General features: G+C 41.3%; 1 protein-coding gene across 10 annotated transcripts in view; it reads left to right on the top strand.

The window, feature by feature from the left end:
* MAGI1 (membrane associated guanylate kinase, WW and PDZ domain containing 1) overlaps positions 1-12,225 on the top strand; it is a 636,320-nt gene that overhangs the window by 504,893 nt on the left and 119,202 nt on the right. For all 10 annotated transcript variants that reach the window (XM_065933320.1, XM_065933322.1, XM_065933325.1 and 7 more), the window contains exon 3: positions 1,482-1,601. In XM_065933320.1, coding sequence (XP_065789392.1) covers positions 1,482-1,601 — 120 coding nt within the window. The remainder of the gene's footprint in view (positions 1-1,481; positions 1,602-12,225) is intronic.

A 12,225-nucleotide genomic window follows, 5' to 3' on the forward strand; every position in this document is an offset into this window, starting at 1 on the left:
GTAAAGTACCCCAAGGGTGTCATAGTCTGCCAGGGAAGCAAGAAATGGGAAAAACTTAGGAAACAGTTTAAGAATAGACTTTTGGACACTATACAAGCAGGCTTCTAAACCAGAAAGTCCTGGTGTGCTGAGCACGACAAGCACACATTTGTCACGTAACTGGGACTATGGATAATTTGCATCTCTTTCTAACACTCAGATTTCCGATGTTAGAAAAAATCGACTTGTTTAAAAATGTGTTTTCCTTGAGTGAAATGTGCAAGAAGTGTTGACTTTTTGACGTAAGAGAATTCTGGTTATCTACTGTAGGTGCATGGAAATTCACATGGGCAGGCAGTCAGAGACTGTGTTCTGCCATGAACAGTGGAGACAACATACAGTTGGTTATTTAATTGCTTTTTAGGGAGAATTAGAACTAGGACTAGAGGAAAACATTCCTGCTTATTATATTTTAAAAAAAAAAGACTTAAAAGCACTATGGGTAATTGTGCCTTGCAGAATGAACTCATGTTGGTTGCATGCCCTACCTAACCTGAATGTTGGAGCAGAAACCATGAATTTTGCTTTTGTTTTTCTTTTTTAATCTCCCCTCCCATTTAATATAGATTCCTAGTATGTACTACAAAATTTCTTATGGTTTCTTTTTTTAGTTTGAGTGTAAACCACACTCCTTCCACACTTTTGATTGAGGTTGACTGGGCTAAAATGATAGGTCTTTCACCCAGCACCTCAGCTGGGTGACTTAAATGTTCTAGAGGGTCTGTGTTATTTCGTAAGAATTGTTATATTTATGAGTCTTTGAATGAATGATGAGATTAATTCAGGGGGAGAATTTCCTATCAAATTCAGTGTCCTTTTTCTCCTGTCAGAACTTACGGGTGGCCTCTTTTTGCCAAACATATTAATTACATGGAGACACAGCAACATTTTGATCCCTGGGAGGTATCCAGCCACAGATCTTGGGCAATTGAATTTCTCTAGTGATGTGTTTATGCAGCGGGTGTCATTTTCTTCAAAGGGCTTATTACATTGGAAGTTGCCGGATGTATTGAGGAACACAAGAATTCCGAGGCCTGTGATAAAATTATAAACCCCTTAGGCTCTGAGCTTAAGGTGGATAATGTTTTTAGAATTTACTGGAGCCCTAAAAGCTGCTGATTGTGAATGTTATCTGTATAAAATCCAGTTCACCCTTTTCATTCAGTGCATTCATCATTTTTTTAAGTGATAAAAATCTCCCTGGGTTGCCTTGCTGTGTTTGGTTTTCTCTTTCTGGTATTTGAGGGGCCCAGGCACGAGAGGATGGAAGACAGGATGCTTTTCTGCTAGAAAGAAGTTACCTTTGCCAGGTCCCTGTCTCAGTAGGTGGGTCTGTCAGCTTAGGTACTTACTGAACTGGTTATTTTAATTACACCTGGATGGGGCGCTTCCTCTCTCAGTGGACTGATGTTTTCTTGTGCCTTTTGCCTTGTCTGCTACAGGCACAACCCGGTCTCCCAGAGAAGGAGAGGTGCCTGGCGTGGACTATAACTTTCTGACTGTGAAGGAGTTCTTGGACCTCGAGCAGAGCGGGACTCTTCTAGAAGTTGGCACCTATGAAGGTGAGCTCATCTGTATGGCAGCAGTGAGCGTGCCTCTCTGCTGGGCGCCACAGAGGATCCTGGGCCATTGAGGCAGAGATGTTCTGTGGACTAGTGAAGTCTCAACATCTGTAGGAGATGGCAGTTCACCTTAGTGGGATTAATAATAATAAAATATATGGAATGAGGCTTTGTGGAGCTGTTTAAAAATAATTTGGATTTTTTTTTTCTCCTCCAGGATTTTTCTCCTTTAATTTGTTGATTTAAATGCAGGCACGTGTGCGTGTGGGCGTGTATGTGTGTGTGTGTGTGTTTAATATGGGTATGTACGGTATTAGAAAGAAGAGGAAGAAGACTCATAGCATAAAATGTGACCTTATAGGTGGCGGTGTTTTAGTATCAAAAGGACTGGAATGTCATTTGTACCACCAATTGATGTTTAATATATTTTTGAGTAGGTGATAGATTTTCATGGAATATTTCAAAGCAGAATATTTCAGAAGTATTCAGTAAGTAACCTCTTTCCTAGATTTATCTTCCACCTGCCTAATTTCCATTTCTGTTTTCCCCAGATATTAAAACCAGTGTTATTCATTTCTGTTACTCTTCTGAAATTTTTTTTAAATGTAAATACAAACACATACATGCAAGTGTCATACGTGTGTTCTCATATCTTCCCTGTTTTATAAAGAAGATGTACACTATATGCCATTTGGCATCATGCTCTTTTATATCATGAAAGTATGTCTTCTGAGTCTTTGAGGTTCAGTACTAGAGTGCTTTTTGTTTTCTTTTTTAAGTGACTAAGTAATCTCCTGACTATGTGGACCACAATTTATTTAACTAGGTCTTTTTGAATAAACATTTTTTAATATTTTAAAACATGACTGTGTTGAATAACATGAGTATAAATCATTTCATGTAGGTGAAAGTAAATCTGCAGGATGAGAGCAAAGCCAAATGTGGGGAGAAAATTTAACTTACATCTTCTGAAGACAATATTATAGCTTGATTGCTTTGTTGAGTGTTTTTATTTGAGACAAAAGGACATACTATGATACTGTTAATAGCTGGGTCAAGTTATTAAGTTTTATGTACTTTTTAGAAACTCTCAAAATCTGGATTTATGGGATGAACACAGTGGCATTTTCTAGATGAGACTTAAAAGCAAAGGATGAATATGAAATAGACTATTATTTTATTAAGGGCATTGTAAATTTTGATGTGATAATTGCCCCTGTTTCAGGGGCATTTTTTGCAGTGGGTACAGGGAAGAACATTAACTTGGTGCCTACTGTTCATGTCCAAATTGTGAATGTACATTAAACATTAGGTAGATATTTATCAGATTCCTAATTGTGAATACAAGAAGATTTTCTTTGAATATTGCTGGTTATCCATTGTTGTGAAAGTCATTCAGTCATGTCCAATTCTTTGCGACTCCATGGACTGTAGCCTGCCAGGCTTCTCTGTCCATGGAATTCTCCAGGCCAGAATACTGGAGTGGGTAGCCATTCCCTTCTCCCGGGGATCTTCCCAACCCAGGGATCAAACCCAGGTCTCCTGCATTACAGGCAGATTCTTTACCAGCTGAGCCAGTATTGCTGGTTATCCATTGTTGTGGTTTCCTTGAAGTATTGGCATTTGACTGGAGGTTGGTGGGCTGGGAGATGTGAGGGTGCCCCAAGCAAGAATGATTTGTTAAGACTGGTACCTATATACAATGGAATATTACTCAGCAATAAAAAGAAATGCATTTGAGTCAGTTCTAATGAGGTGGATGGAGAGTGAAGTAATGAGATGGATGAAGAGTGAAGTAAGTCAGAAAGAGTGAGAGAAATATCGTATATTAATACATATGTATGGAATCTAGAAAGATGATACTTCTCCTATTTGCAGGGCAGCAAAGGAGATGCAGACATAAAGGACAGACTTTTGAACACAGTAAGGGAAGGAGAGGGTGGGATGATATGAGAGAGTAGCATTGAAACATATACATTACCATATGGAAAATAGATAGCGAGTGGTATGACACAGGGAACCCAAAGCTGGTGCTCTGTGAACCTAGAGGGGTGGAGTGGGGAGGGAGATGGGAAGGAGGTTTAAGAGGGAGGGGACCTTAATATACCTATGGCTGATTCATGTTGATGTATGGCAGAAGCCATCACAATATTGTAAAGTATTTATCCTCCAATAAAAAAGAATTGACCTAGTTGTGAGGTTAGAAAAGGGATGGGGGCTCAGTGGATGTACCAAGAGCTTCTTCAGTGTGTTGTTTTGTAAATATGAATATGGTTAAAAATTCATGTAGCTGAGAAGAGAACAAGTGTGGATCCTCTTTGGTTTAAGAAAGTGAGTTGTCCTGTCTGAAATCACTTATTATGACCATCAGAGGAACTTTAATCCAGAATGTAAAAAAATATTTATTTGCATGTTTGGAGAGGTTAAGGAGTGGCTGTGCAAAGCCAAAGAGTACTTTGTTGAAAAAGAAAAGCATGTGGTTAGGCAACAGCATATCTGGGACAAAAAAGAAAATCAGCTCATTTTACTGAGGTGTTTATATTACAAGTGGTACATAGGTGGAGTCACCTCTGTGACTTTGAGTCACTTTGACAGAGGTAGCTATTATCCCCAGCTTTTTAGATGGGGATGCTTAGACCAGGTAGCACTTAGGGACTTTCTTAAGGTTGTGCAGCTGGTTCCGGAAGGCAAGAGCCAGGAAACAGACCCAGCTGTTGGATTTTTAGATCCCGTGCTCTTTCCTGGACATGCCAAGAAAATGATACTGATGTAACTAAAAAGTTGTGATAATAGACCATTAGTCCTTTCACCCAACTTCTTGCTGAGTAACAACAGGAAAAAGTTTTTCAGAAAATGACTAGTCATCCTTACATAAAACCGTCTTTCTGTGAATGTCACCCAGTTACTTTAGAGTTGAAATTCTCATGCTGCGTATGGGTCCAGTGTTTTTTAGCCATTTACCTGTATTCTTCAGCCTTTTGACCTTTTGACCTTTTGGCTGTGTGATTTCCCTGCTGTATGAGATGGCTCATAATTTTTCGGTAGCAATTGGAATGTATTGTATTGACTTTCATAAGGTGAAAGCAAAATGGAATTTTTATGATATGCCAGATAGTGTTACAGGAATAGGGCTGGAGAGATCTTTGTGAGCCCCTCTGGGCCCCCTTAGTGGTGATTCTGTCAGTTGGACACTAACAAGCCTGCAGGCTGGGCTGTGGCCCTGCCAGAGCTTAGGTCTCAGCCTCTTTGCTGTTGAGCTGTGTGCCCTCCGGCAAGTTACTTAATGCTGCATGTCTCCATTTTCCCTTCGGTAAAACGAGGATAATAACAGTGCTTTCTCGTAGGTAGGATTAAGTGAGCCAATAATTGGAAAGGGCTGAGCACAGCGTCTGACACACGTAAGCTCTCTGTCAGCGTCAGCTCTTTAGATTTGTACACACGACTGGCCCCACATTGCCAGCCTGGTGGGTGGATTCTCTTCTCCTTCCAGTCAGTAAACTAGTGGATTTACCAGTAAAATATCTTTATTTACTTCTCTAGGTACTCACTGTCTATTTCTATTGCTCACATTTTATTCCTCTTGGCCTGACCTGGCTCCAAAGAGGAAAACACCGCAACGCCAATCACTCTTTAAAGCAAGACTTTTAAACAGCTTGAAGTAATAGTAATGAATATACAAGATAGAATTCTTTCTAGATAAAGAACTTAAACGTCTTTAAGTGTAAGTTGATTCTCTTCCTCCTCACAGGAAACCTCTGTTAAAAGGTCTAGTGCAAAGATTCGGAAAATGTAGACATAAACGGCATAAACCTAAGTATTTTTGTCCATTGACTTAATACATCCTGGAGATCTTCCCAGTTACCCCCACATAGTTCCACCTCATTCTTTATAAATGCTGCAAAATATGCCATTGTATGAATTTATATAGTTTATTTAACTAGCCCCTGCAGGTGGACGTTTAAGATTCCTCCTCCCCCCACTTTTTTTTAATGTTTTGTAAACAATACTGCTGCGAACACCTCTGTACAAATGTCTCACTGTACTGTTTTGAATAGATTTATAGAGGCAATTCCTGGCAGTGCAGTTTTAAAGGCAGCCCTTCTGTGCCTTCATTTCAGCATTGTCCCATGGTACAGGGTGTGATGTATGGGGCAGAAGATCAAAGTAGCTCTGCCTTTGAAGGTGCTTATGCTTCATAGTGATTTATTTCTGACAGTGTTTGTCCAGTATATATGTGATGAGTGCTTTTCAAAGTGCATCATGTGTAACAACTCACTTAATTATCCAGTAATCCAATGAGCTGAGTACAGTTTGTCCCCATTTTACAGAAGAAGAGTATGAGGCCCAGAGATGCCCATTGTCTTTTTTTAACTCCATATGGTGAGCCCAAGATAGAGCTGGCGTTCAAACCCAGGCTTATCTAGCTCTAGGGTCTCTACTCTACAGCCCCTCAATCTTGGGAGGCAAAATTATTTAAACAGCTTCTAGTGAAGTGCTGGGTGTTCAGAGAAGAGAACTACAGGAGTGCTCCATTGACTCTAACATTAGGGTCAGTCCCCTTGAAGAAGTGGACTTTGATCTGAAGCTTGTCAGAGGATCGCATGAGTTCAGGTGTGTCAGCACCAACCCTAAAGCCTGAATCCTGAGAAAGCAAGTGCAGTGTGAACCAAGAAAAGGTCGGAGCGTTGGTGCTAGAGATGGAGAAGCAGGGAATCATTTCTTGCTTCCTGTACAACCAATGCCATACACCAGGACTTTCTTCAGTGATGAAAATGTTTAATATTCCGAGCTGTCCAACACAACAGTCATGGACCACATGTGATTTTTGTGACTGAGAAGCTGCATTTTAAAATTAATTTAGTTTGAACTAGTTTAGCCTTAAATAGTCTCATGTGTCTGATGACTGCCATATTTTCTAGGGCAGTTTTAGAATAAAAGCTTCTGCAAGGATGGTTGAGGACCTACTCAAGAAGATCTTTCTCTTCTCAGTCATCCGACTTCAGAGAGCTAAGCTCATCTTTAAGAGCTAATCTCCTTTTAGAAAACATAGTTTTGAATCCTCCCAAAGAGGATGTCACTACAGAGGAGAGGTGATCTTCTTTATGTACATTCTGTGACGTATATAGGGCAGACAAGTGGAGTGAATCAATAAAACCTCAAGGCCTGATAACTTTCTGAATATTCTTTCAGGTCCAATATTTGTTTGGGGTTTAGAATTTCAGGGTTGTAAAAGTTTAAACTGGAAAGGCAGTAGAGCTCATCTCTTCAGAAGACAAAACTGAGATCCAGAAAGAGAATGTCTAAGACACTAAAGGGAAGTGGGAACCAAATCTGGCCAAATGCCTTTCACTAAGGTCATGTCCCAGGCAGGACTGAAATGCTCATCTTGCCAGAATCTGCTGCTTGGAAATGGATACTCTCCTTATAGACTCTCTTACTAGTTTGTGCATTAATGATAAAATGTTTAGCAAAACCAGACATGTTTGTTGTCCTTAGAGGTCTAACAGTAGCCTGTAGCTACTATTAGACTGTAGGCTGCCAAACTCCTCTGTCCATGGATTCTTCAGGCAAGAATACTGGAGTGGGTTGCCATTCCCTTCTCCAGGGGATCTTCCCAATCCAGGGATCGAACCTAGATCTCCCACGGGCAGATTCGTTACCATCTGAGCCACCATTTTTAAGGGAGTGTTGCATTATTATATCAACAATATAAAATGTTTATGTGGACTTGCTAATGTATTAGTTATTGGAAGAAGAGGTAAAAGATTCAGGTGATGATATTCCACCTAGGATGACTCCTACTTCTGTCTTAGAAAACTGGAAAGATGTTGGTACTGTTTGCTTAGATTAGAAACACTGGAAAGAGCTAGGATTGGTGTGTGTGTGGGGTGGGGGGTGTCAGGGTCTCCAGGATGGAGTTTTCCACCCCCAACAGCTGTAATGCTGGCATATTATGTGTATCCTCCAACAGAGCAGATGCCCTTCGTGACTATTTAAGGAACCTAAGTATTGCCCCTCACAGAGGCATATGAGTTATGAATAGAGTTCATAATTGGTCTCAGCTCTGCAGTTTGAGCCAACTCCTCATTCTGTCACTGGTTACAATCAAAATCAAGGCAAGACACAGAAGACAAGACTAAACGTGTCTTTCTTCCTTGGCCCAGCTTCCTAATTGTGACACTGAACTCATTTATTTGATCGCATTCTTGAAATAAATCAGAAGCACCGTCTCCTTTTTGCTTTGCTTTTTTTTTTTCTCCTGTTGACATTTTTGCTCAATAAGGCAGGTTGCTGCCTCAGCCAGCCCTTGGGACTTCTCTGGGAGAGAGTTTGTAAGGGCGGAACTATTCAGTGGGAGTGGTTCCAAACATGCCTGTTTTACAAATGCCTCTGGGTGGAAGAGGCTGATTATACACTTTGAACTTGCAAAGGTTTTCACTCAGCATGGAAGTGCGGTCTCAATGTGACATTTCCAATTGGAGTTGCATATCTCTTCATTTTAATTAGGAAGGGAGTGTATGTGTCAGCCTTCAATAATGGTACTGTTCTGCTTCTTAGAAGGTCTGCAAAAAGGCAGCTGCCAAGGGTCTACTTTGGGGGTACATGGTAATAAAGCTGGGGTTTGTCATTGAGGAAGACGAGACTGTCTGGAGTCCTGTTCTTTGGCAGGCCTCAGCAGCCGTCTGTTGTGATAAGCTCTGTTGGCAAACTCTGCTGTGGAGTGTTCTCTGTTGATAATGAAAGAACCAAAGGAAATCTGTGCGACAATTGTATGTTCCTCTGCCTTTGAAGACAAGGAGGCCAAGCCCAGGGACGGTTTGGTTAATTTTCTGCTCAGAGATCCCCAACCATTCCTTAAGTCGAGAGCATAGACAGTGGAGACAGATCCATGTTTAAATGCCAGCTGTCGTTTAAGTATTGTGTGAATGTCAGTTTCTTCATCTGAAAATGGGAATATTAATTTTTTTTTCTGTAGAATTGTTAATGATTAGAATAAGTGAATGTGTAGGTAGCAACATATGGTAGATGCACAGTAAAGGTAACTTTTTGTTAATGTTCTTCAAATATGTGCTTTGATAACAATACCAAATTTTACATCTTAGAGCTGCTCAGGGTATTAGGAACAACTGATGCTGGGGTTTATTACATGCTCATATTGTGCCAAGCACAGTACTGAGTGCTTTATATATGTGGTCTAATTTAATCTGCGCAAAAACTCTGTTTCATGGGTACTAGTCTTTCTACATGAGAACCGAGGCTGGAAAGAAAGAGGTCCTTTACCTTGCTCAGAGTCACAACACTGTTAACTTACCTTGCCCTTTCTGGTCTTAAATTCAAAGGCACATGGCACTAGTAAGAACAAACCTCTACTTATAGGACATGGGCTTATTATCCTTCTGTGCATGTAAATCATGGATTTGTAGAGTGGAGTAGGTCATTAAAGAAAGAATAAATAGAAAGTGATGGGAGTTTTATGAATGATACCATCATGTGTTGAGTAAGCAAGTGGCAAAGTGAAGTGATGTGGATCTGAGATAATTCAGATAGAACTGATGGACTGAAAAGAAACTGCCATGAGTCATGCTCTTAAAAACTGGATCCACAATATAGGTATTGAGGAGCATCCTGGGCTGGGGTTTGTGTGTACTGTCTCCACTTTATTCAGTTACTCGTTCTGCAGAGAATTACTCAGTGACAGCTTGTGCCCGGCACCATGTTTGTTTTGGGGATGCAGTAGTGCACGGAACACGTGTGGATCCTGCCTTCATGGAGCTTACAGTTTAGAGGTGAAGACAGATATCACTTCATTACATAGTCTGATAAACTGAGCAAAGGGCCTTGGGAAGGAAGAGATACACGCTTCCCTAAAAACATATACAGGAGACTTTGATCTAGTTGGTGGGATCAGAGGATCAGCAGGTGATATTGGGATGAGAAGCAGAGGAAAGAAAGTTAAACAGAGAGAAGAGTGAGTGCAAGAGCTGTGAGGTGAGTGGGGGCACAGATTGCATATGAGACCTGAAAGAAAACCAGTGAGATTTGAGCAGAGAGAGCAAGGGGTCCAACTGTGAAGCTTGCCTGCAGAGCCTGCAAGGGTCACACGTGCATGACCTTGAGACCAAGACAGAATCAGATATGCTGGATCTATGTCCTTATGTACTGTATACATATTTGTGCTTTACAGAGAACAAGAGTAAGGTTTTTGGACCCCACACATCTTACCCTGGGCTTCCCAGGTGGCTCAGCGGTAATGAATCTTCCTGTCAATGCAGGAGACACAGGAGACCCAAGTTGGATCCCTGGGTTGGAAAGATCCTCTTGAAGAAGAAATGGTAACCCACTCCAGTATTCTTGCCTGGAAACTTCCACGTACAAAGGAGCCTGATGGGCTGTAGTCCATGGTGTCGCAAAGAGTCGGACACAACTGAGCACACACTCACTTTTGCCCCTTGGGTATAGCGTTGCCCCTTCGATAATACATGCTGTAGATTTCCAGCCATTCGTGGTCACTGTCACCCTGTTCTGCTACTTATTTTCAAAGCTTGTTCTGTTTGGAAAAAGAGAAGCAAGCCATCCCTCCCTTCAGCTCCCCCACCTCTGCCACCTCCCAATTCTAAAGAAACATAGGACTGCAGGACAAAGGGCCTAAATGCGAATGCTTGTCTCTGATTTCTTCACCTTTGCTACACAAAAGGTGATCCATGAACCAGTATCATCAGCATCACCTGAGTCCTTGTTAGAAATTCAAAATTTCAAGCCCCACCTTGACCTTTTAAAAGAGAATCTCCATTTGATGTAACTGTTATATGTACAAAGTTTAAAAAACTGATGTATACCATGCAGAGCATTTGTGAAAATCATGTTCCAGTTCCATTTCTGCCTTTGCAGCATAGTGCCTAGCATAACAAGAGGTTCTCTATAAGGAAATGAATGAATGAATATTAAATTTATACAAAGTGAAAGGCTTTAAAGATTTGATTCATTCTGGCTTAAAACTCAGGGTTGCAGTCCTCCTTCAATATTTTATCAAGCTCTAAAAATTGATTTGCAGTCCCCATTAATTTTTAACTGTGTGTCAGAAAATATTTTCTTTGGCTTGGTCATGGCCACCGAGTGTGCCTGTTAATTATGGCCATTGGTGACTTCCTCTTGCGTCTTCCTTGCCCTCCTCTCCCTCCCTAGCCATCATCCCTGCTGAGTTGTATTGTGGAGCCAGTTCTGAAAATAGCAGCTGGGACACACACAATTGTCACTTGGGAGGGAGCCCAGTCACCTCAGGAAGTGTGTGTTGGCTAACATTGGGACTGTGGGATGGTCAGGCTCGTGTCTCTTAGAAACTATGCAGCCTGCCAAGTGATAACCTAAATTAATCTTTTATTCATTTATAATTCTTCAAATGATTTTTACTTAGTACCATTAAGCGATCCATATAGTCTTCACAGGGAGTCTCTTGTGCATAGTCTATGTAAGGAGGTTTGTGTTTCTGGCTAGGCTTGGCTTGATGCTGACCAGAGTGGAGATGATTGATAAGCTGGAGAGTTTCCTGGAAGGGCATGGTTTTGAATTTAAATGCCCGGAGGGCCACAACAGTGGAGTGAGTAATATATGGTGGATGAAGGCAGTGCTGGTGGGAAAGGTGGTAAACGGAGGAGTGCATGAGTCATCGTGCCCTTGGTTGTGTGGAAAGATAATGTGGCCAATCCCAGACTCGGCCAAAATCAATTCATTCACAGACTCATTGGGATTCCTGAGGATTTTTTGAAGTTTAAAAGTTTTCTTCATCCCTCTTGTGTCCATGCCCCTTTATCTGCTCAGACCTTAGGGTACTCTTCTAGGTTGAGGTCAAGGTGTTAGGTTGAGGTCAAGGTGTTTGTCTGGCAAAGGCTGGGACACACCAAAGATAGGAGCCAAAACCTCTGCAGAAATCCTTAATTGTGTGAGTGTTCAGTTCAGTCGTGGCCGACTCTTTGCAGCCCCATGGACTGCAGCATGTCAGGTTTCCCTGTCCATCACCAAATCTCAGAGCTTGCTCAAAGTCATGTCCATCGCATTAGTGATGCCATCCAACCATATCATCCTCTGTTGTCCCCTTCTCCTCCTGCCTTTAATCTTTCCCAGCATCAGGGTCTTTTTCCAGTGAGTCAGTTCTTCGCATCAGGTAGCCAAAGTGTTGGAGTTTTTCAGCTTCAGTATCAGTCCTTCCAATGAATATTCAGAACTGATTTCCTTTAGGATTGACTGGTTTGATCTCCTTGCAGTCCAAGGGACTTTCAAGAGTCTTCTCCAACACCACAGTGTAGTGTGGTCCTGGTGAATTTGGTCACACACTCTGTCACCAGCATTGCCCATAAGAGATAAATCTCAGGAAAACAGACCTTACAGTTTGTCCAGCAGCATGTGTCAGTATATCCAGATTTGAATCAGAGATATTCAGTTTTTAAATGTGGGTCACTAAATTCTAATTATTTAAAAAAAATGTATCTGCAATGGAAACTTGAACCCTCTGCCCTTAGGAAACACCACTTGATAGAAGCTTTTCTGTAAAGGTTGTAGGTAATATACTAGAGAAGTTTGAATAATTACACTCTCTCGTATTTATAACATCTCATAGTTTACAGGGTAC

Source organism: Muntiacus reevesi, chromosome 4 (assembly GCF_963930625.1).
Source record: "Muntiacus reevesi chromosome 4, mMunRee1.1, whole genome shotgun sequence".
In the NCBI taxonomy this organism is placed as follows: Eukaryota; Metazoa; Chordata; class Mammalia; order Artiodactyla; family Cervidae; genus Muntiacus; species Muntiacus reevesi.